The 24714-nt window shown below is 45.4% G+C and overlaps 1 protein-coding gene across 2 annotated transcripts; it reads right to left on the reverse strand.

The window, feature by feature from the left end:
- Positions 1 to 2348: 2348 nt before the first annotated feature.
- Positions 2349 to 21790, reverse strand: tbcelb (tubulin folding cofactor E-like b). Of its 2 annotated transcripts, XM_036524240.1 has the most exons (9): positions 21745 to 21790; positions 18230 to 18360; positions 15565 to 15792; positions 15022 to 15161; positions 14197 to 14378; positions 12890 to 13146; positions 11144 to 11270; positions 9825 to 9941; positions 2349 to 2723 (listed from the first exon to the last, which is right to left on the reverse strand). In XM_036524240.1, exons 3-9 carry the CDS (start codon positions 15767 to 15769, stop codon positions 2399 to 2401), a joined length of 1353 nt encoding a protein of 450 aa, XP_036380133.1. In that variant the 5' UTR covers positions 15770 to 15792; positions 18230 to 18360; positions 21745 to 21790; the 3' UTR covers positions 2349 to 2398. The 2 variants fall into 2 exon arrangements, with proteins under 2 accessions (XP_036380133.1, XP_036380134.1); XM_036524241.1 differs by lacking the exon at positions 18230 to 18360 and having other exon boundaries at positions 21745 to 21777.
- Between the last annotated feature and the right edge of the window lie 2924 nt (positions 21791 to 24714).

The following is a 24714-nucleotide window of genomic DNA, read 5'->3' on the forward strand; positions in this document are numbered from 1 at the left end:
TCCCAAAGAAAGGGGTGAGACTGATGCCAAACCAATATACTGAGTAAAGATGAATGAAAAACCGTGAGACATCAGATCCAGCTCTGAGAACACCACTGCCAGGAAGGATCTTAGACCCACACTTACTCATGCCTCTTTCCCAATTAACAGAAGTTCTAAATTAAACAGAAAAAAAAAAAAAACATTGCTCCAAATCAAGGTGTCGAATGTCCGCTTTCATACTCGGCTTGGAGGTTTGAGTCTGGGAGAAGACACAGCGTGTCAGGTTGAACCCGTTTTAATCTAAGCGCGGAGGAAGTCTTTCCAACAGCAAGGCTGGTGTGGGTTACAGCCAGGTAAGGTCGAACGTCCTCCATGCACCTCTCTCTGCCCGGGAGAAAGACGCTCCATTCATGAAGAGACGGACAGCAGGAAGCCCCAAGAGGACCCACGGCAAGCTGACATCCCATCACCCAGGTCTCCAGGACATCCACTTCTGCCCATCTGAGACACAGCAGACTGTGGCAGCCATGGGAGAACCATGGGAGTGTGTCCACACTGTCCAGGTTCATTATAACTGAGTATGCTTTTTCTCTGTTAAAAATACAGTATGTTTACTATATATAGATTTTCTGCATTGTAGTATAGTGTTTCTACTCTGAAGCTTTGCTTCTGGCAATTAATATAACACTAAGACATTCACAGGACTAATATTAATGTGGATTTTAAGGTTAGGTACTCTTTCTAAGAAAATTCAAGGCTATAGTGATAAAAAATAATGATTTTGTTTCGCTCCAAGTGATTACATAAGGTTTTGGGAAGAACTGCGAATAACATCTCAGAATAAACCAGCTGTCCAAAAACAGCAAACAAATAACAAACAAGTCTGTCTGTTAAATACCACTCAAACATATGCACATGTAAGTCTATTTGTTCTCCGAGACTCATTATCAAGAGCCTGTTACCATGGGAGTTAGGGGTTCTGGAAATCAAGCTATTAGCAAATGTTAGAAAATGGTTTTAATGCACACTACCATTTTCTGAAATAAAAAAACATCTTTTTTGTATGAATCAGATTCAACACTGGGATATGAACTCATGGAGACGCTAAGTCCGCCTCTGTCCTACCGTCCTGTCAGAAAAAGGCCAGGAGTAATGCCTCCAAGCCTTTGGCCCCTTCTTTAAGAAAATAACAGCACTAAGCATCAGCAAACCTCTTTGCATGCAAGGCAAAAAAAAAAAAAACGCAAGACAAAATATCTGTGTGACTACCAATGACCGTGAACTGCAGCATCTAAATGCTGTATCCAGTTAACTCACACAGCAGTGTCTGTTCAGAGCGCCGATCGTACGCAGAGAGTTCTGCCATGCCACGTTGGACTACGATGTACAGCGCCATACAAGCAAACCCTGAGTGGTCCTGATTGGGAGTTTGAGTTTTTCTGAATGTGAATGAAAATTTATGAAATGTTCAAATGACCTCTTTCTTATAGCCCTCGTCACATGCCTCAAAATCATTTTTTTTTTCTTGTCACAGGTCTTAAAAGAATGACATCCAAGCTGGCTGTGAGCGACAGTATTCCATTATTTGCTTTTATACATTATCTGGGTTTTGAGCACCGTATTCATCATTGTAGGTACAAGCAAATAACCTAATTGCTAAGCTATCACACACTAAAGTTGCACTTCACTTCAATCTTATGTAGCAATGCCTTTGTGATAATAGGTGGTCCTTAGACGAGTGCATTTGCACAAGCGGGTTTGGGTACCACTGGTCTACGGCAAGGAGATAAAAAGGAATGATCTAGCCTGACAAACACTTTCCACGTCCTCTCAACCTTGTCTCTGGTTCATCAAGCACTGCTGACAAACCTGCAAGCATCTGCTTGCAAATGCAATAGGCTGGGCTACCTGAAGAGTGTCCAAGGAGCCAGCTTTCTGAAGTCAAGGTTTAAAATCACACTGACAATAAATAAACAAAAACAAAAGGAAAGTCTCCCTTCAAGATTGAAAGGAGCCAATAATATATAGGAAATAGACTTTGCGTATCTTAGGAATATATGTATGTGTGTGTGTGTGTGTGTGTGTGTGTGTGTGTGTGTGTGTGTGTGTGTGTGCGTGTGCAAGGTGGAGAGGTGTCACTTAATTAGGCTGAGCTGAAGTGATCTAGTTCACCACGATGAAAAGGATTGTGGGAGCGAAGCGAGCCAAAGGACTGTCTGTTTTCTTCCTGACTGGGTACCCCACACTGTGTGTGGACAGCAGGAAAGGAGGGGGGTTGGGGGGGAGGGGTTCCAGAAAATATCAGGAAGAGAGACTGCGAGGGAAAAGACAGTATTCCCACAGCACCTCCCCTCCACCTCCTCCTCCTCCTCCTCCTCCTCCCCCACCCCGCCCGACTTCAAACACGGCCTCGCAGTCATTTGGACTTGGGAACCACCAGGATCTCGTCCCCGTCGCGGATGCTGTAGGAGTGCAGGGCCCGGGCGTTGTACTTCAGCTCCTCCGGCCCGAAGGCACAGCCCACCTCCTTGTCAATGTAATAGACCCGCATGTTGTTGGTGGAGAGCTGCACCACTGTCCGCAGCTGCTTCTTCAGTTCGGCCACCGTCTGGTCCAGCCGGATGCTGACCAGCTCCACCTTGTCCTCGCAGTGCACCTCCACCTTGGCGTGGCAGCGCGGTCGCAGGTCCACATCGGCCAGGGGCGCCAGCTTCCCGTACTTCGTCACCAGGCTGTGGTACCTGATAGGATGTGCAGGCAGGTTTGTTAGTGCCTAAGTGAGGAGTGACAAACGTAAGTAGACGAATACACAATGAGCCCTTGGTTGTGATTTGCACTGCGGCAGTGCAGCACACTGGTTAAGAAGCAGGACTTGTAACTGAAAGGTTGCCAGTTTGATTCCCCGCTGGGGCACTGCTGCTGTACCCTTGGGCAAGGTACTTAACCCACTGCTGCCTCAGTAAATATTCACCCATATAAATGGACAACATTGTAAAAAAAAAAAAACGTAACTGATGTAAGTCGCTCTGGATAAGACCGCCTGCTAAATGCCAATATTGTAAAATGTATCGTAATTTACCATCACCATAACACACACAGCATTATGTATGATTTTGAGAGTGCCAGCCCTGAAAAACCAATATGGTAAAAACCAATGTGTTCCCATACTAACGATGGTCACTGTCGACTCATTGCCAGCTAACAGTTAGCTGACTACTGCTTCTTGCAATGGTCAAGCTAGCTAGCTAGTTGTTCTGATATAGTCTATGTGATGTTAAATCTATTTAGACAGTCATTGGACAAGCTAGTTTGGACCTAGGAAAGCATATGGGTAGTGAGCTAACAAGACATCATTATAACTAGCTAGCTAGCTAGTCAATAGTACCCATTGGCCTAATAATATACCATCACAACGACACCCTTTGAACTAGATCATCCATAACCAGAATCATGAGCCAGAAAGATTATGCGGCAGAGCAATAATGAAGGTAAAATGGATGGAAGTTCGAAGCATATCTTGAAATTACACAGGGAGGGAAACACGCCCGCTTTGCACCTTTCATGACGATCAGGTTTACGCTCACGACACAAATCCAGGCATTACTTGTTTTACGACACAAAATCCTGAGTCACCCTGAGAGGCCGATTCGTAAGAACAAAATAAAGAAAAAGAGCCGGTAAAAGCAGTGAAGAGGTCTTTGTCTTAGTTTGTTGTGCCACTTTTCTTATTTTAGCTGTTTTCATTCAGAGAACTCCTGAGGAGGATCCGAAGAATATTTATTTCACCCTCAAGCGTGTGTACTGCCCATCTGTGTGCATATACTTCAGGACAACATCTTGTGCTCTATAGCCTCTCTAAGGCAAGCCAGAGACCTCTCTCCTCCTTCCTGGACACAGTGTGTGTGTGCGTGTGTGTGTGTGTGTGTGTGTGTGTGTGTGTGTGTGTGTGCGCGAGCGAGAGCCTGGCCCTCCCTCCTCACACACACCGCCGTGAGAAAGAGCTTTGCCCCAGGGGATGCTGGGAGAGATAAGGCCAGGAACGATTAAATAAAATCTGGAAGAAAGGCTTTGCTTTGAAAGGTACTGTAACAGCTAGGTTAATCAAAGCAATTTCCATGCCTTTCCAAAAGTCTCTCAACAATGCAAGCTTCTGGCCCGGGTTCTGCTTTAAGTCCCATGTTGCCATGGGAATTCTCATCTTGTGTCACTTTTAGTTGCTTTGTACAAAGTGCCATTATTCGTGGGTACTGCATTTAAGCCCAGTTTTATATAGGGTAAGAAGTATTATACCGTTGCGAGTAACATACCTAAGAACATTACATCCTGTTCCACCGTGATTTTAAGGCCTTTCCCTGAGGAAAGCAGCCTAACAAAGCTGGAATGTTGCAAGACAAATGATGACGGCCACAAGCCGGAAAAAAGTGAGAGAATATCATGTCCTCCTGCTTATCTCCGGGGATGACTTCCCAATTCAGCAGCCAGAAGAAGAAGAAGCGAATGACTCTGTCTTAGGGGCCGCTGTCTAACACACACTCTCAATCCATAAAACCATCAAATTTTAGTCAATACAACCCATAACACTATACCCACAGTGCAGTCCTCCATAGAAAAACTGTTTTCAAATGATAACAGATAGATACTGCGTAGACACTGCAATAATTATGTATTAGTATGTTTAAATAGGTATAAGATGTGCTCCGGGGACCATCACATGCCAGGTTGCCTTGTGACCTTGTGATGTATTTATGATTTTGAAGAATTGTATACGCCCTGCATATAACACTATTTTAAGTTCATATTAGAAACACACTAATTTTATGATGGTGAAATCCTGCAGTGAGAAGCTTAAGAAGGATTTTTGCATTAATTCACCCATGATTAACGAAGGCGTTCGTGTGTCCTTTGTCCACTCTTTCCCAGGTGCATGTCTTTGGCATTTGGTGGTCATCTTGCCCTTTCTCACCACTCTTCATTACAACTCAACCATCCATATGAAAGACAAGGTGTGAACAGGTTTGCTTTAGGACCTACTCATCAGCCACCCCTCCCCTGTCTGCCCCTCGCCTTAAAAAGCCTCTTATGCCCAACACGTCTGTGACTGAAACTAGGGTTACTCAAGGGTATAGGCCTGCACTTTGACAAACGGGATTCTTCAAACCAGCCTGTGTTAGACCCTTTGTTCTGTCCCTCTCTGCTTTCAAGAAGCGGTGCAGCCCGAGCGTCTCTGACCTGGCCACGGAACTCTGATCCCTGAAGGGGGGAGGGCAAGCAGGGCCAGTCAGGAAGGGGGCAGCCATCTCCTGTCCACTACCTCCCTCCCTCACTCCCTCCCTCCCCTCCACTCTCCACCTGGGAAACTGGCACAAGGTCAAGACCGAGTAAATGCAGTTTGCGTTAAGGGAGCCAAGACAGAGAGACTCAGCAAGAGAAACAGAGAGAGAGAGAGAGAGAGAGAGAGAGAGAGAGAGAGAGAGAGAGAGAGAGGGGAGGAGAGAGTGGAAGGAGGGAGAGAGAGGGGGGGGGCAGAGAGACAGAGGAAGAGAGAGGGAGAGAGAGGGGGAAAGAAAGAGAGAGAGAGAAAAGAGGGCCTGGATGGCACCTGTTTCTTTCCTGCCACCAGATCTGTGTGAGGGTAAAGAAAGTGGGCATTGTTGGGTCTGAGCAGGGCTATGCCAGTCCTCTCTCTGCACTGGGAGGGAGAGGGGGTGCCACCTCCTGGGAAGGGACTCCCGGCACCGGAGTGCTGCGCTCCACAAAAGAGTCGCTGTGCCGGCCGGCACACAGACGGCTTCGTCAGGTTTACCCACAATGCACCCTGCCTGTGAAGGGCCAGGCCCGGCGGAGTCCCAGTTTCCACCTGGGTGAGCTATGCTTTCGAAGAGTGGATATGCATTCAGACATACAATGTGTAAGGTTACTCTGTACACAAGTTCACAGAGGAGCACTGATCCCGTTTTTGCTGTTAAAAAAGATTTTTCAGGTGCCAAGCACTGTAGTGCCCTGGGCCGGTTTTGATTTTTTATTATGAGGCCTAGAGGATGCTCTTATCTAGAGTGACATGCCTAACTTTAAATTGTTACATGTTATCCATTTACACAGCCGACTCTTTACTGAGGCAATCTGGGTTAAGCACCTTGGTCAGAGGTGCAACATCAGTGGCCCTCCTGGGAACCAAACCTGAAACTGCTGGGTTACAAGCCCTGCTCCTTACCTCTACACCACACTGCTAAAGCGGCATAGTTCCCTAGCCAATTAGAGAAATTTCACTGAAACTAACAGGACTACAGAAGGACATTAAATAATTCTTTTAAAAACTTCTCAAAACAAAACACTAAAAACACTAAAAGCAAAACACTAAAATCATCTCATCCTCACATTAACTGCAAATTCAACTGACATAAAGTCACTGCATTAATGTGTGGAGATGGCAAGCTAATCATATCACGCCTTCTTACAATGTGTGTGCCGGGGTCTGCCAATACGCAATGATACAAGTCAAGACATCGGGGCATGCGCAGCCATGAAAATCCACAAATATGCATTTTCAAACTCGCAATTTGTGTTGTGGTCTGACGTGGTCTGATTCATCTGTACCATTTCACCGCCAAAGAACTGAAACTAAACTGAAAAACTGATTAACTGGTGGACATCAACAGCTTTGCAACCTCACTGAACATTCAGGGAACAAACAGTCTTATAAGTTTGTGTTTTTTTTTTCCTGCATGTCTTTTTTTTTCAGTTGAATATTTAAAACAAGTCTGCACCACAATGCCAATATATATGCATACAGTTTCTGTTTCTGGAGTGCTGCTGCTTTCATGGAATTTTAATCAGTGTGTTGAAACTGAAAAGCCATATTTTCCACCCATTTCTGTGTTTTCATCTGAGTATTTTTTTGTCTCCTGCTTTCTGCACCGCTCTCACTTCACACATCTGCAGCAGCCATGTTACAACCATTGTTAATATGGACTCATGTGACGGCTTAATGTGTTGTCTGTTAGACGACAGGAAGGAAAAACGATTAACCATAATGCACAGCAGAATCAATCAGATCACGATTTCCGCACTCCAGTCAATGAGCACTCACTCTTGTGATTTCTGTGCGGTACTGGAAAGTACTCGTCACTCAGTGAAAAGACAAACCATCTGAGTTTTAAAAACGAATAAACATTCCCTTGCAATATACTGTATGCAAATCTATAATGGAGTCACATGTTTCCAGTTGGAACCAAGTCAGCGACAAAGCAGACTACCAGTTGGGTAGCCAATGATATTCCATGTCCACCAAGGACATAGAATTGATCGTGTGGTAAGCAACAACAAGAGGCATCTTCCGTAATTCTGAATGTACGGATGAAACAGAACACACATGCTAACTTCTCGTGAAAATACTCATGGATGACCTGATATCTAATCAATGCTGCCAATTGATACAATTTCAATTATTCCCCACACTGACATAAAGAGATAAGAAAGAGTGTTCTATGCATACTAAGACCTCTACATATGCTTAACCCTCTTTAATTAACCGTACATTTTTCATTCTCCCTTTACTGTGACTCTGAATTAAAGGGGGAAACCGGGAGAAATGCAGCAGGTACTTGTACCCATACAGGATCTTTAAAGGAGCTCCACATCTCCTCCAGCCTAGCTACGGTTTATGCATCAACTCAATCCCCCTCAGACCAATCACTTCATATTCAGAGGCCGAACTGGCGGAAAAGCATTACGGAGGGGGGTGGCAGTGTAGCATAGTGGTAAGGAGCAGAGCTTGTAACGGAAGTGTTGCTGGTTCGATTCCCCACTGGGGCACTGCTGCCACACTGCTGGGCAAGGTACCTAACCCAGAATTGCCTCAGTAAATATACAGCTGTAAAATTAACTACAAATAATAACATACATTACTAATAATGTAATTTAATGGAGAGACGAGCTATCTACACATCCAAAAACATGTGCATTTAATCAGAATCCAGGAAAAGGAGGTTACAAACAGCTGCAGAGCTGGCTAAAGACATGAAATTCATTCAAAAAAAGGGAAGGCCTACATCTCCTTTAAGAGAGGTCAAATTTACTCCTGTCTGCCAACAATGAAGCATCACTGTTATACTTACTGCCACCCTTCACTCACATTACAAATCCTTAGTGCATGTAGGACTACACATTTATTTGATCTGACTCTTATACATAATACCACGGGGGGAGGAGGGGGGTCGCTATCAGACCTGCCAACAATCCAGGTATGTCAACGATTAAGCATCAAGCTTCTTGCCTATAATCTGAAAGGCAACACCTCTATGTTACAGGTATGTATGAATGTCGACTCGGGCCCTCCACACGCCGAAATGACCTGTCCTTTGCATCACCCATACAATCCCTCACTCACTCAGTCCAAAAACCCACTTTGCCTATGTCATAATCAGTTAGACAACTCGTGCAAATGCCCCCTCCAGGATGGTGTACGTCAGCTCTTGTTACAAATGGAAATGAATAAAGTGCTCAATCCCCTTCAAGGAAAAAACTGAAAGGGGAGGGGGGGGGGGGCGGAGGGAGAAAAATATCAGCCTGCCACTCCGTGTATCCATTTTCTGATCAGCGTATTGCTCACAAAGAAGTCATTGAGCGGCCAGAGACTGGCCACATTGTCTCCTAAAGGTTAGATTCCCTAGTCTCGCCACGAATCCCCTCTCCACATTCTCCCGAGGTTAAGTGGAATGCGCCTGGCAAGGCGAGTGCTCCGTTTCCCAGCACTGGCCAACCCCAAAATTCCCACTGAGGGGGACACTGCCACGGCAAAGACCAGGGGGGAGAAAACACTCTATCTGGCCCGGCCGGGCCCTTATCGTTTTCAGGCGTGTCGCGAGCTGTCTGATTTCTTATTGTCTCTCAAAAACATGATCTAGACACGGAGCTCCGGGATCCGTGTGTCACTGGCTAATTTGAGTTGACGCAATCCGCCAACCACAAATCCGTCTCAGATTGAGTGTGGAGGACCACCATGAAACAAACCACGCTCCCTTGCTCCCTTCTCCGAACTGCCAACAACTGCGGCCAGACACAGGGACAAAATGAATATAAAAAAAGAACACAGTAGCTTATAAATAGCACTTGCATAAAGCGTTAAAAAGAGTTTGTAAGGCCATGGAGGAACCAGCGCTGTCCTTGTCTCCTACAGCAGCGTGTATAAATATCTGAGGGGCAGGGCTTCTGCTTGAGACAGCTGTGTGGAGTGGCCATGCCATTGGCAGTGTGAATGGTGCCGAGTTACACAGTTGGGTTTTAGAGGCAGAAGGAGCTGTATTAAGTGACAGTTTTGGGGGTAAGGGCCAGTGGCAGTGGCTGTATAGAGACAATGTGTGGGTCAGGTACTGAGTCAGACTGTATTGTGAGCTGCACTGAGCGATGGTGTAGGGTGAAGGTCAGTGGTAGTGGTGGTGTGGGAGAGTCTATCAGGGCTGTGAGTCACCAGTGTGGAGTCCAGGTGCACTGTGGTCTATAATAGGTAATGGCGTAGAGTGAAGGTCAGTGGCAGTGGTCGTGATGGGAAAATGTATCAGCTCGGTGAGTCACGAGTGTGGACTCCAGGTGCATTGTGGGCTATAATGAGTAACTGTGTGCTGAAGGTCAGTGGTAGTGGTGGTGTGGGAGAGTCTATCAGGTCTGTGAGTCAGAGTATGGAGTCCAGGTGCATTGTGGGCTATACTGTGTAATGGTGTAGGGTGAGGGTCAGTGGTAGCGGTCGCAGTGGGAGAGTCTATCAGGTCTGTGAGTCAGCGGTAGCGGCAGCAGTGAGAGTGAGTCACAGCAGAGCAGAGCGAGTCCAGGTGCATTGTGGGCTGTACCTGTAAGGCAGCTCCTCCTCAGGGTAGCCCAGGTGGTAGCGGATGAAGAACCTCTCGGCGTCCTCCCTCTCCCCCTCTGTCACCACGCTCCCGTTGAGCACAGAGACCGAGGGCAGCCTGCAACGTACACGGAAAGCATGCGGTCAGGACAATGGGTGTTGGATCAATGCGTGCGATTTAGCGAGTGTCAAAAAGAGTCAGTGTATGCTAGGGCAACGTGTGCCAATATCCTTCAGTGTGTGGTTTGCTGAGTGTTCGTGTGCTCATCAGCAACTAGCAGAGTGTGTCCTCTGGCAAGGCAAATGTGTAACGGGTCAGTGAGTGTACTGCAGTACTTATCAGTGTGGTTCAGTATCAGTTTGTGCGATTCAGTCAGGACAAACGTGCAGTTCAGCATTTGTGGGTCAGTGTGTATCACTGTATGTGGTTTCGGGAGTATCGGCGTGTGATTCTGTCAGCATGAGCGTGTCCGGGTCAGTGCCTATCACTGTGTGTGGTTTAGGGAGTATCGGCGTGTGTGATTCTGTCAGCATGAGCGTGTCCGGGTCAGTGCCTATCACTGTGTGTGGTTTAGGGAATATCAGCGTGTGATTCTGTCAGCATGAGCGTGTCCGGGTCAGTGCCTATCACTGTGTGTGGTTTAGGGAATATCAGCGTGTGTGATTCTGTCAGCATGAGCGTGTCCGGGTCAGTGCCTATCACTGTGTGTGGTTTAGGGAATATCAGCGTGTGTGATTCTGTCAGCATGAGCGTGTCCGGGTCAGTGCCTATCACTGTGTGTGGTTTAGGGAATATCAGCGTGTGTGATTCTGTCAGCATGAGCGTGTCCGGGTCAGTGCCTATCACTGTGTGTGGTTTAGGGAATATCAGTGTGTGTGACGCAGTGCAGTCCAGTGTGCGTGATGTGTGTGATTCAGTCAGCATAAGTGTGCGTAGTTCAGTATTTGTGGTTCAGTGATGATCATTGTGTGTGGTTTATGCAGTATCAGTGCACATGGTGCAGTGTGGGTCAATGTGTGCACAACAGTATGGTTCAGTGCAGACAAGCATTCAGTGTGTATTAGTGTGTGCGGTTCAGTGTGTGTGTGGTTCATGATGTGCGGTTGACTGCAGTTCAGGGTGGTTCAGGGGGGTTCATTGTGTGTGGTGCACTGCAGTTCAGGGTGGTTGAGGGTGGTTCAGGGGGGTTCAGTGCATGGTGTACTGCAGTTCAGGGTGGTTCAGGGTGGTTCAGGGGGGTTCATTGTGTGTGGTGCACTGCAGTTCAGGGTGGTTCAGGGGGGCTCAGTGATGGAGGAGGTGCCCCCGGAGACACTCACTGTGCGATAATGAGACTGCGGCGCTCAGTGTTGGTGTAGGTCTGCAGTAACGGGATTCCCAGCAGTCTGACCTCCTCCAGCTTGGGGAAGCAGTTCAGCTTCTCTATGTCATCCCACCGATTCAGACCTAACACACACACAGACACACACGCGCACACACGCACAGAGAGCTCTGATTTATAGCCTGGTCCTGACTGAGAAGACTGAAAAGCAAGTTACTCTGTACAACTTTCCACAATTACTTATGTATACAAATGTCAATGTCTCTATGGAAGGAAAATAATACGTACATGTTGCTGAGAGACCAAAAAAGATGGAGTGTAAAATTTAGGCTACAAAGAAGTCTTGAAAGACATTGATCAAGGAATGTGTAATTCTCATCAGTGCAGTTTTAAAGCAGTTCATATTTTATCCCAAAAGCACCAAATATACCAAGCTTCATTCCAAATAACTGAGTGAAAGTGATCTGAAAGGGTGACTTCATCCTCCATTAACAAACTGGACCATCTCCACTGTGCCTTTTCTAGGTTGCAAGCTTTGTTTACACAGACCCAAGCTTTGCTGAGCAATGGGCAACCCCTCGAGATTGCATAACTGCTAATGGGAGAGATTAAAGGCAAGGCAAAGAAGTTAAAAAAAGAGAGATTCTCAGGCGACAGGCCGACACATATAGTGTTTCAGCGGGACGCTTATGGCGCAGCAGGAAAAGGAGAGCAGAACAAAGATTTTCAACGGACTTTCAACAAGTCGACCGCTTTTCTCCTCCCCCCCCCCCCCCCCCCCCCGAAGCCATGAGAACACAGATGGGTGGGCAGATCGGCTACTATTGGCCCACTCATCTCCTTAGCGTTCGGGTTCAGTGGAGCTACGAGGAGAGAAGGAGGAACGCTACCACTGCACTTTCCAACGCGGCCCAACGGCTCCATGGAGGAGGGCTGCCTCCTGTTGTACCTGGAGGGAGAAGCAGCTACAGGAGGCCCTGGGGCGTTACCTAATCTCTGATTCCAGCAGTTTGGCCTAGGGAACATGTACATAGGGAACATGTACATAGGGTCAATGTACATAGTTTGGTTTCTGATAATTTCATGAGCCCTCTGCCCTTATTATTATTTTAGAGCTGTATGCAAAGAAAAGTAAAATTCCCTAAGACAGCGAGAGACAGGTGGTAATACTGAACAAACTACTGTAACTACCACACATCCTTACGGAGAGGAATTTAAATCAGACTGGCCAAACGCTGCACCAAGATGATGCATGAACCTCCACAGTACAGAAAAGTTTAAGACTGGAGACAACAAACGGGAGGCAACAGGGAGCATCTCATGCTGTTCCCTGGAGCGGGACTATAGTCGCACACCTAGCTTTCCGCTCAAATCGGAGTCTTCAATAATGTTTTAAGTATGTGATATTTTCAAGGACAATTTCCGCTCCTGCAGTAGTGAAATTCCCGTGAAAATGGGTTACTCCAACAATGGAGCTATGCAGTAAGAGACTCGCTGCCCTCATTTTGCATCTGCCGGGAATATGAGTCACCAGCGACCTCGGGTAATGGGCTTTATGATGCAAGAGTTTGAAGAAGTCAATGAGAAAAATCACCCTGACACTGCTCGACAGTAACTCATACTGAGCTAATGAGTTAGCGAGAAATGTGGAAGGTAAAAACAAAAGAAGCAAGAGTGAGTGACGTTCCGTGACCTCTCCAGAACTGTGAGGCACCTGCGTATTTTCCGTGGCTCTCCTACACACCTGAGTTGTGCAGGTTGATGCTGCGCAGGTTTGGGAAGAGGCGGCACAGCGTATCTCCGGAGTCCTGGATGGAGGCCAGGTTGTTGTTGGCCATGATCAGGGTGTCCAGCCCGGGGAACATGGCCCCGAACTTGCGCACCTCGTCCCAGTCCTGCAGGTTGTTGTCGGTGATGTGCAGCAGGCGCAGGGAGGGGCAGGGCACCGCCGACGGCGTCACCGAGTCGTACTCGTTAAGGCACAGGAAGAGCTCCACCAACCTGCGCAGGGAGAAGGCCGCACAGGTGACCATCGCGCCCCCGTCCTCTATGGCTGGGCGAGAAAGCCGTCGCAATATATCGAATAGCTATTTCAAGTGCAATAACAGCTATCCCCGGCATGTGGTGTTAGGTTTCCTCCCGTATTTCTTCCCTTTAGTCAAACCTGATGCGGGAGCACACCTCCAGTTTTCCGAGGCCATGTGAAATGCTTCTGGGGGAAAAACCGCAACTTTTATCTATTCAATGTTGATATCACAGCAACAGCACTATGTTGCTTCCATGTGGTAGATAGAAACACATGGCTACAAAGGTAAAGAGTGAAAAGATATGCTATGTGTTTTTCAAAGCTAATAGGTAAGTTAACCAACATATAGATACAAGTGATATTTTTCTGCCCCGGAAGCATGTCACTGAATTTTGGAGGTGTGCTCCCTCATCAGGTATGACTAAAGGGAAAACAATATGGGAATAAACCTAACGCCACATGCCGGGGATAGCTAAAAATAGCTATTCGATATATTGCGACGGCTATATTGCCCAGCCCTACCCTCCAACCACCTCTACTTTTGGATCAACAAAGTACCGTCTATCCATCTACCTCATGCAGCTGGGACTGAAGCGGCGCACTGATCCCAGCGCTGTCTACAGCTCTCCTACTCACAGCAATACACTGTGCTAACATCTGCTGCCGAGCACAGCTCCCCGGCGAAGATCATTCAATAAAAGATTACTGCAGCTGCAGCTCAAAGACGTACAATGACATCCACTTCTCCATCTCTGCTGCTGACTGCATACATTTAGAATTTCAACGAGAGAGAGAAAAAAATGTATCCCTTAAAAGCACTAAAGGGCTGCTTGAGAAAGTGCATTCATCACCCCCCTATTCATTGGGAAGCCCATCGTAACCATTTGATTCAGATTCTCCCCTGCTGTGAAGCATGTAAAACAGCTCTCTGGAGTGAGCAGTAGACAGGCTCTGCTCGACTGTATAGCAGGTAATAGTTGCACTGGTTGCCCAACCGGGGGGGTGGGGGGGGGGGGCCATCTTACTCGGGGATCTCTCGTGTGAAGGTGTGCACGGTCTCCCAGGACACGCGGGTATTGTTGAGGACGAGTCGGCGCACTCTGATGAAGGACTCAGCACAACTCGGTTCCAGGACAGAGTCGCTCAGAGGGTTCGAGCTCAGGTTCAGGAAGTCGAGGTTTGGTATATTGGACACGATCTTACTGATCTAAAACAACAGGAGAGAAGGAGCGAAGGGTCAGTTTCTTGGAGTTCTTTTTCCGAATTTTTATCTTAGTCTTAACAAATAAACTGGAGACACTAGCAGAAGCTTGAATCACCTGCTGGCTGACAGGCATCTCAAAAACCTTCAGGAATGTGGACCGTCTGGACCACCCAGACGACGACCAACACCAGCTGATGTAGAGATAAATATGTATTTGCACCTCTGGGCTACTAAAGCAAGGTGAAGCAGGGAGTGCTCTAAAATAATGGGAACCAACCCGATTTCCCTGTGGGCCGTAGCGTGGTGTAGTGGTAAGGAGCAGGGCTAGTAATTGCTGGTTGAATTCCCTGCTGGTGCACTGCTGTCGCACCCTTGGGGAAAGTAATTAAGCCACAACTGCCTGAGTACCCAGTCCTATAAATGGATAAAATTGTAACCTACGTTAAGTCAGGTGACTGCGTCTGCTAAACGACAATAATGTAACGTAATCGTAATGGACGGGTTAAACTGTTGTACTCATATCTAACACCACATCAAAACAGGATAATTTGCGGATCGGCCAAAGGGCAGCTTTTGATGTGCTCCTAAGTCACCCTGGATTTATGCACGCAGAGCTTTCTTGCCAGGGAGGGGTGATTTGGCCCACCTCGTGCCAGTCCTGCAGCTTGTTGTGAGACAGGTCCAGCTCCACCACGTGAGCGCAGAAGGCAGCGATCTCCCCCTCGTCCCCGGCGCGGCTGATTCCACAGCCGTTCAGGACCAAGACGCTGGGCAGGTTCAGGCGATCTGGGGAGACACCGCCTCAGTCAGCCACGCTGTCCTGCACGTGGCCGCCACATCTCAGATGCTAATCGAACCGTCTTACAAAGCGAAGCAAAACAAAGCTAAAAGACTGAAAGGAGTAAACGAGTGACCTAAAACTCAAAACTTCTACTGTTACACCATGAGTTCACTGACCAGCTGCCCTTATAAAAGGTGGTTTACAATGCAAATTTACTTCTCAAACATTGTCACCCAGAGGAATTTTTCCTTACAACAGCACAGGTAAACAAAGGTGCGGTGAACACTTGACTCCAAGGCTCCTAAAACCAGTGCCGTTAAACCGGTTTCCCTACCCCTCAATGTCATAGGAAGTCATAGCCCCTTCTCATCCCATAGATACAGACAGAGGTGAAAACGCTGGTCTCACCTTTCATGGGGGACCCCTGTGGGCCAGACGGCACCACCACCACACCCATGCCGGGCCCTCTCCGGTACGGGAAGTTCTCCGGGCTGTACTTCTCGCTGATCACCTGCATGAAGGTGCGGCCCTCCTCCTCGGGCGTCTCCATGGCCCCGTCCCACATGCCCTCTTGGTCGGTTGGCCCCAAACAGAAGAAGAGCCAAACACTCATAGACGTTGGGCAGCTAGGGACAGCTGGTGAAGGCAACACAGAGCACCACTCACTTTCTGGACACACTCACAGCTCCCCCTTGGCTGCCTTGCAAGGCGACAACCTTCACACCCCCAACCCTTGGAAAAGCACCTGACAGGTGCACCTCAATACACAATTACTCCATCACAGTTTCAGGGAATTCACACTTTGATACATTGATGCGTGAACAACACAGCTAATGTACTGTCCACTTCTGTTGCTCCATGTAACGTGTCAGGATTTGTATAAAGTGAGAACATCCAAAATGCTGCTTGCTGTGCTTTCAGCAGAGCAAGGGCCCGACCACTCTGCGCTCTCAGAGTTCAACCAATTACATTTTGCAAATATGCATGACCACTTTGAGGACTTACGATTGTGCGTTGCCACACGCTGCTTTTACTGAGTGCGCTATGTGCCGGGTCACTAACACGCCCCTCCCTTCTGTATCAAGGGTCTGTACCACAAAACATAAAAGCCTGGGTGGGAACCTGACAGCTTATCAGCGCGACACACGCTCGAGTCTTTATAGCCACACTGACATGGCCGACGTGTCGGAACATCGCAGCAGCTGCATAATAAAGAGCTTCCGTTTCCTCGATAAGTGACAACAAACTGCACACACTGCCTCGGCCCCCCCACCAGGGACCGGAGCGAAAGCTAGCCTGGGACTCGAATCCAACACGCCTTTTGTCACTTTCCTAGCTGCGCGCCATGATGGTACCTTTCATTAAATTTCTACATAAGTGTAACATTCAGGGGTAACCCTAAATGTAATAAAAGAACGAATCTGCACCGCAGCAGAAACTGTGCACGTTAGTTAGAACATGCCTTCGACTGTAATGGTTATTTAACAGTGTGCAGGATTGTATGTGGGGAACCATACATGGAGATCAAATGAGTATAATGTATATCCTGCAATGAAATTACTGCTAAAAACATGAAAACATGCGTTTTCGGTGTGCATGCAGTTGTTGGAATGCTGGGAACTCACAGTCACGTTGCCATGTTTATGATGTGTGTTTCTAATAAAAAACAGTGACTGTGTCTAAAATATAAAAGGAATCTAAAACACTCCTTTGACATCAGCAAGAAGGGAAACAACAAACCAGGCCAGCCATGACAGAGACTGGCCAGTGTCCTTAAACACATCAGTCTTCTGTCAGGCTTCATCATGTCCAGGAGTAATACATTCTATATTTTATATAGTTTTGCAAGTTCTTGTTCTCACTTCTCCTATATTGATCATTAATCCATTACATTTGGTCATTAGTCCATTTTCCCAAATAACAAGCAAGTATCTAGCATGCAGAAATGAGGCTGAATCAGTGAAATCAGTGCTTTAATGTTCATTGTTGAGAGCAGGCTCCTAAAACTCACATCAAATGATCCTTCAAAATCCACAGCCCAAAGAAAATGGGCAAGAGGCACATTTTTATGTGCGTTTCAGATGGAAATTTTTATGGAATTAAGCCGGCACATATACACGGAATGTAGCCTGTGTGAAACTGCACGCACTCCCTGCAGTTACATCATCACAAACAAGCCACCATTTAACCTTATTCTCCCTTCATCAAAGCAATAGGTTACAGATTAACCCACATGTTTAATCAGAGGATTTTTCCAGCTCCGGTTTATTGCAGCGACTACTGCCGTGTTTCAACATCAGCGTTGTCTGACATTTCAGACAAAACGTGCTGGCTTTTTAACACTAGAAACTTTAGCTACTCCATCTTAATTAGCCCTCCCCAAATGGTGCCAAACTTGTTAACCTTTTCTATTTCAGTAACTACAACATTTCTGGAGTGAAATTTGAGAAGCAGGAGGAACAGCTCTCCTGGGGTCGGCGAGGACAGGATACCCTACAGAAAGAGAGCCGTGAGCTCAGCAGGCAGTGAGAAATCAGCACTAATTCTGCAGCTTATCATCTGCCATGTAGCTGTCCCTGTCTATAAATGCATCAGCCTATTTCATATAAAACACCTTCCCCTGACCGATCCGTATTTTCATTGGTTGAAATTCTACCCTGAGGTACAATGACATGGGTTTTTGCCCGTATCAAATGAGGTAAAAGTTTAAACGTTGTGGCCAAGTGTAAGGCAATAACAGATTGTAACCCCCTTATCTGGCAGAACTCGCACACTGACAAGCACACAAAAACCTACAGCAATGCGGCAGAGTGCTACCTGGCCTGTTTAAGAAAAGAAAAATATTCCAAAAAAAAAAAAAAAAAAAAAACCACCTTGGAAGTCAGCCAGCACTACTAGCATGGCTTTGTTGTCTCAACTGGACCTTGTTTCCAGGGTGAACCACACAATGTCTCCTCCACGTTTGACAATAACGAATTTGCCTCTTTTAACAAAAGAAGTGGACTAAAAGTGTCCTGGGCTTCCAGGCTACACCTCTCCTCACTGTCTGTTGTGAAGACAGTCACGCTCTTACCCTGTAACTGGGCAGCTGCACAGTTGAGGCTGTGGCCCCTGGCTTCTCCTTGGTTCCCTCTCTAAGGACCTTTCCCAGCGGTGAGGCACAGCAGCGGGCTGAGGGGGACGCAGGACAGCCTGAGAGCACAGCTGAGGGGAGGGGGGGGAGGAGGGGGAGATAAGCGCAAATAATCATAACCAGGGAGCTCACAGACAAGACAGATCACACCCCCCAAACTCTGACATTCAGCCACTGTGCACTCAGCAATGCTAAGCCTCAGAGGCCTCTGAAGCACAGGACTTTTCCATCCCCTTCCGACATTCCGGAGATTGAATTACAGCTACCAATTAGCATGTAATAAACATCTCTTTTCCCCTTTGCGAGAGCTAATATTGTTCAGTCATGTTCATAAATAGACTGCCTGCATTTTAAATTGAATGACAACAAGGAATGGCAACTAACAGTCCTATTTCAAAGTTACCGTGCACAAGCACACATAAAACAAGCCTGGTGTCATTTTAAGCCACGTTCTGCTGAATTCAGAACCAGTGTAGCTATTACACGAAACACTCCGAGTCGCCTGGGCGGCAGATTGTGGGGGTGTGTGGAAAGACTCTAGCCTAACGCCGAGCAGGGCTTGGCTGGTGGCCGGAACGTTCCGCCACCATTGTTTAGGAGTTCTGCTCCTCCTTTCCTGTCAGTGACGCTTAGGTATGTGTGTGGGGTTGTGGCTGTGTATTTTTATCCTGACAGTGATTCTATTTGGGTATGTGGTGATGTTTGGGGCACTGTGAACCACAAGAAAAAAAAAAAAAAAAAAAAAAACAAACAAACATGCAAGCATTGGTGACTTTGCTAATTAGGCCAATTTTGTAATTTACATTTGAAAGCTTTTTTTGTTTTTCCACCACTCAGAGTGTTATTGTGCAGAGAACCTGACAGGACAAAAAAAAGGGTTTCTTTGCTGCCTCGATCAGGCTTATCAGTTTCATCGTGCTGTTTGGGCCAGGCACAGTCTGTCTCCAGTCTGTGCAGGTGGACTGTGCCCATGCCACAGCTGCTTGCTCAGTGCAGAAGTCTGAACTGGTCTCTCCTGAGCCTGAGCTAGCCAACAGGATGAAACCACTGCAGAAAGACATCTTTCAAATGCCCCTGTGAAGTCTGCTCTAAACGGGTGTCACTGACCTGAAGCTTCAGATATTCAGTAGTTTCCTTGATTTTCCTTTCCACATGAGACCAAAGGAAGGCTGTAACTTACAACCCATATCAAATATGAGTACTTGCTGATGGTACACTTTGATGACCAAAGACCACAAGCATGTCACTCGTGTTAGAAGGTGATGTGACCCCCACATGTAAGGTATACTAGCACAACCATGCTACCGTGGTACAAATCTTAGGCTCCTTTTTATTCATGAAAGATATTGAGGTCCATGCACTCTGTTAGCTGAGTTAACTGTCTCACCAGCTGAAATGTATCAAGCTGTTCTTTGTTAGTAACAGGCATTCTTACTCCCAAAACAAAAACACAGTCACATGTAAACATGAAAGAATACCGCATCAGACAGCACAATAACAAACAAACTTGATCACACCAAAGATGCCTGAGGTGTTCTGTGGCTTGCATACGCTGAAAAGCAAGGAGAACTCTTTACATAACAAAGGAAACTTTGGGTGATATCAACTTCCCAGTGGCAGCTGGGTACACTGTATAGGTCTACCACAACAAAAGGGGGGGACTTTCAAACAAACAGCTGTCATGACAACACTTTTGTTTGAGCTATCTCCAGGGGTTCTTAGTTGCTATGGAAACAACACTTTAGGCAGAGTTGTAGGTTAAAACTTTCAGAGAAAAAGTATCTCCACTATGGGCACACCAAAAAGAATCACAAAAACAAGCAGATTAGTTCAATACAGAAATGTTCTCAAGAAAAAATAAATGTAAATAGAGACATTCCACAAGGTATGGGCTGCTCAAGTCACTTTAATGATTTGTTTAATAAAAACCCTTTCCAAGAGCAACTGTTTTACTAAGCAAGCTAGTCCCAGTAATACGCTTATTAAGTGTAACGTTCGCACCAACACAAACGTTCAGAAAAGAGATGAACAAGAATAAGCTCAAAAGACATAATGATAACTGCAGCCGTGGACCATAAAGGGGGACGGCTCATTCTGGAAGCTTGTCATTGGATGTGCAGATGGACTCGGACGAACTGAAACACCCCATTATAGCTGCGAGTGAATTATTTATCCTTTACGTTTTGAGAAAAGCGTTTTGTGTGGACCGTTTCATAATGGAAAACACGAACGTGTCGAATCACAAGGCTACACAAACCAGCTGTCTGTGGGTAATAATGTAACATTACACTCATACTACTATTTGTGTTGGGGCCTCATTAGTTACATGGATGTCTGCATCTTGAACCTGCACATTTTATCATTTAGCAAACGAACAAAATATTGTTGCATCTATATTGTGAGATATAAATAAAGACCAGGAATAACCATTCTGACACACATAATTGCAATTATCGTCATACATCACTTGTTACCTACGTTAACGTGCATTACGATACATTACAGTGACCTACTGTAATGTTCGCAAGCTAGCAGGCTACCTATTTAGCTAGTCTACCTCGTTAGACCTACAAACCTAAAACCCGTTCACGTAATGGCCATTGAACTATATTAGCTGGACTCCTAAACGATCATTCTCGCAAATGTTTTGACCGCCATACACGGGGGCTTGTTTTTCAACACTCGACATAAGGGCCGTTTAACTTAGCCTGCCAGATACGGAGCTCACTGGCTAATGAACGTTAGCTATAGGTTTTTCGTAGCTGTCCACCTATCGAGGTAGTTACTGGCTACTGGAGAAAACATAGCTAGCTAGCTAACTGGCTATGTTTTCTCCTGGGGTAGCTAGGCAGGTATCTCGCTGATGAACTGTTGTAAAACGTTGCAGAAACTGGCCGCTACCATCTCTTACTACTGTAATGCTGGTGATCTACTGCGCTCACAGCGGCTATACGCCTGAGATCAATCAAAAACATCACAGGTCAAAGTAGCCTTGCTCACAAATAGGAACATTCTGCGTAGGGAACATCACAGTCTTTGTAGCTATTGTGACGAAAATAAATGTCGGTAGAAAATGACTCAGTGATATTAAATCTGCTGTCATTCATTTTAGACAAGTTATTGGCTAATTTAATTTACAACTTGCTAGTTTGCTAACCAGCAAGCTAAAGCACCTGCAAGGTTTAGACTGTAAGCTCCGCTAGTTCGCAAAGACAGCCTCGCTAACGAATGAAAGACAGCTAACTGGTTGGCAAGCTACCCTGCAACAGCTAGTCTGTGCTGTGGATAGACAGCTATGCTAGCCGTCTTGCAGATTGAACAACTGCCACAGATGACCCAAAAGCTTTCCTGCCTGACACAAAGAGTAAATGTTTCCAGGTTAGCTGTCACTTTATCGAAAATCGATTTTTCAGAGATCTGTGGACTGTTACAGAAATAGTTTGATTCACACTCACCTTCTCCTGGTCACTGTGATTCTTGTTATTGTTGATCACTTGTCACACCAACCCCCCTCGTCATCCTGGAAGTGACGTAAGGACGCATTAACCGAACACTATCTGCACGTATGAAGAGCGTCGAATAAACACTCAAGTATTATTGGCTAGAACACTTTATGTTATATATGCTGGCCAATCAAAGAAGAATGCGCATTAAACACGGAGAAAAACAACTCAGCACAGTTTTTGCGTGCGTATCACCCCATACACCAATCTTTGCGTACACTCCTCTTTCCGTAGTTTAAAAACAGTTCTTACCACAGGGTAATTTTAAAAGATGCACATGCGGTCAGAGCACTTAGTCGTTTTGATTGACAGTCTTTCCAAATTACCGGGCAGGTAGTTCTGTTTTGTAAATTACAAACGAAACTTATCTCTCGTCTGAAGCAAAGTAAAATGATAAGTTTTAATGTTTTTGCAGCAACAGCTCCAGCTATGAAGTTCAACTTTTTTTAACGAGAATCTTAAATCAAGCCTGTTGAAAGTGATTACATTTTCCCCCAAACCTTATTTCAATTATTCAGTCATCCACCATGACGTGATTGAAAAATTCCAAAACAATTCAGTTTAAACTGAACCTACCTGGAACACGTACAGCAGGTAACGTTAACGTAAAAAGTAAAGGCTCTGTGACGTTATTGTGAGAATACAATATAGTATATGTAGTAAGTACAGTGTGTGAAAACTTGCTATTTTTAACAGTGTTCAGTTGGACAGTTAATCCAAACTGGAGAAAGAGATCGCACATTACCAGCAGACAAACCAGCCAATAGCTTTTCTGCATATTTGCTGACAGGTTTAGGTGTATTCTATGTGGCTTTTTCGTGCTTGCGTCATAATGGGACAACTGCACGAAGTTATTCGAGTTTATGAATAAATTGACCTTAATTAATCATCATTTGACCTACATTCCCTAAAGTCTGATGACACGCAATTTAGTCGAAAGACAACCAGAGTGATTAAATAGAAAATGCCATATCTGTGTAACATTCTAAATAATTTTAATTCAAGTTAGCTAGCTCCAACCATTTCATTATCTAACATTTTTGTGCAGTTGAAACATCGCAATGACTGGCTCTTTAAACATAGTTTTACGTGAAACTACCAGTTTAACGCAGTACCTGTAAAAATACACGGCGCTGCAAAAACATTGAAACTTACAGTTTTTACTTTGCTTCAAACGACACGGTTAAATATTTCTGCATTTTTAGCACCTAAGGAAAATTATAGTCGAGAATTACAGTTTGCTTTTTACCTCACATCCTAAAATTCTCCACATCGACCTTCCTCAATGATTAGGTAGGTAAGCTCCGAAACGCAGGTAAGCGTTTCGGAGCTGGCGCTGTTGGATGTCGGGAATTGTAGTTCTCTCACTCCCAGCACGGGAATTTGTCCTCGGATCGTACGGCTGCAGGGGAACCAAAAGTAAAAATAATCCTGTTATTTTAGTCTCCTCTAGAGGGCATCAAAAATGCAAAGTCTGAAGCAATTGGGGCTTTAGAGAGAGATAAAACCAAATTGACCCTGTGTAATTTTTGATTAAACGATGATGAACGCGATGATGAACGCAGAACTGGAAACATCGTTGACAATGTAAACAGAAACGAGGATGCCGACTATCCCGTGTTAAACCACTACAAACCAATTCATTGTGCAGTTGCCCCAAATAGTCTGAAAGTGCAACATGAAAGACTATTACTGTATGTGAAGTTGCTGTTCTGGTTATATGTTGAAACCACAAAAACTGAACGATAACTCCAACAGCACTGAAGCAATGAATGCCGCACTTGGTTAAGTTATAAGACTATATCCAACCACAACTAAACTTTCACGCTACCATGTTCTCAGGGGCAGGAGTGAAATCAAGTAGTTAGAATGTTATATAAATCAGCTGACGACCCTAATTCATAGTGGAAGGCGAGGTCAAAGGACCACATCGCCCTCATTTTGTACCAACTACACTGGCTTCCAGTTACATGCAGAATTCTTATTTTAATCTGCAAGGCTATTCATAAAGTAGCACCAGCTTTGCAGTCTGATCTCCACCATAGCAACATGGCTAACCTGTAAGTACAAATAACAGATATATACTACATGTAAATAGTTGTTGTTATCCTAGATGTAATTGTATGCACATTTTGCAAATTTATTGTACAATATGTTTAATTTATTACGTGACCATCTTCTATCCAAATACTAGCCACCATGCTGAACATATTTTGTACCTCCTGTGCTCTTGATTACGTATCACAGGTTATGGGTATATCATACACTTTGTTGAAAATTCTGTATTGGGGCTGGGAGGTGCAGCCAGAGCAAGGAGTATGTGAAAATGACAAAATTCACAAGCAATGCAGTAGCCCCTTGTCAATTGTCAGACAAAGGGCTATTGAACTCAGACTCAGGGAAAACTGGCCTGATAGCTCATTCACTTTTTAAATAGTTTTTTAACGGATTATTATACACAAGTAAGTCTTACTCTGGATTATAATTATTATTCTTATAACCTCTGCTCTCAATCATTGATTAATTTCCAAGTACCAAGACTAGGCACTGAGCTTAAGAGGAAAACTTTTGACTTCATGGCGTCCTACAATAACGTTCAGTACACATGTTCTGTAGAGAGCTTCATTTTACTAAAAGATTTTAAATCAAGAATTCATGTAGCATTACTGGAAGTGGAGAATTGTTTTTAAGAATGGGTATGCTTTGTTTTATTGTCTGTCATCTGTGTCTGTGTGCCTGTGTCTGCCATCTTAACCAGGTCTCCTTTGTATAAGAGATTTACAGATTGAAATCTCAACAGGACTACTTGGTTATAGAAAGGTTAAATAAAACTAATATAAACTGATCATATTACCACACTGTAACTAAGTAGCATAGCTGCAGTGAAAAAAACTTAGTTTTAATGCCATACTCTGACACCAC

Source organism: Megalops cyprinoides, chromosome 3, assembly GCF_013368585.1.
Source record: "Megalops cyprinoides isolate fMegCyp1 chromosome 3, fMegCyp1.pri, whole genome shotgun sequence".
In the NCBI taxonomy this organism is placed as follows: domain Eukaryota; kingdom Metazoa; phylum Chordata; class Actinopteri; order Elopiformes; family Megalopidae; genus Megalops; species Megalops cyprinoides.

Bases quoted from the DNA above. Each gene is read 5' to 3' on its own strand.
- tbcelb (XM_036524240.1), bottom strand. From the start codon at position 15,769: ATGAGTGTTTGGCTCTTCTTCTGTTTGGGGCCAACCGACCAAGAGGGC. The intron at 14,379-15,021 runs GTGGGCCAAATC...CTGTTGTTTTAG, and splicing joins AGCTGCAGGACTGGCACGAG to ATCAGTAAGATCGTGTCCAA. The intron at 13,147-14,196 runs GTAAGATGGCCC...CTCCCTGCGCAG, and splicing joins TTCACACGAGAGATCCCCGA to GTTGGTGGAGCTCTTCCTGT.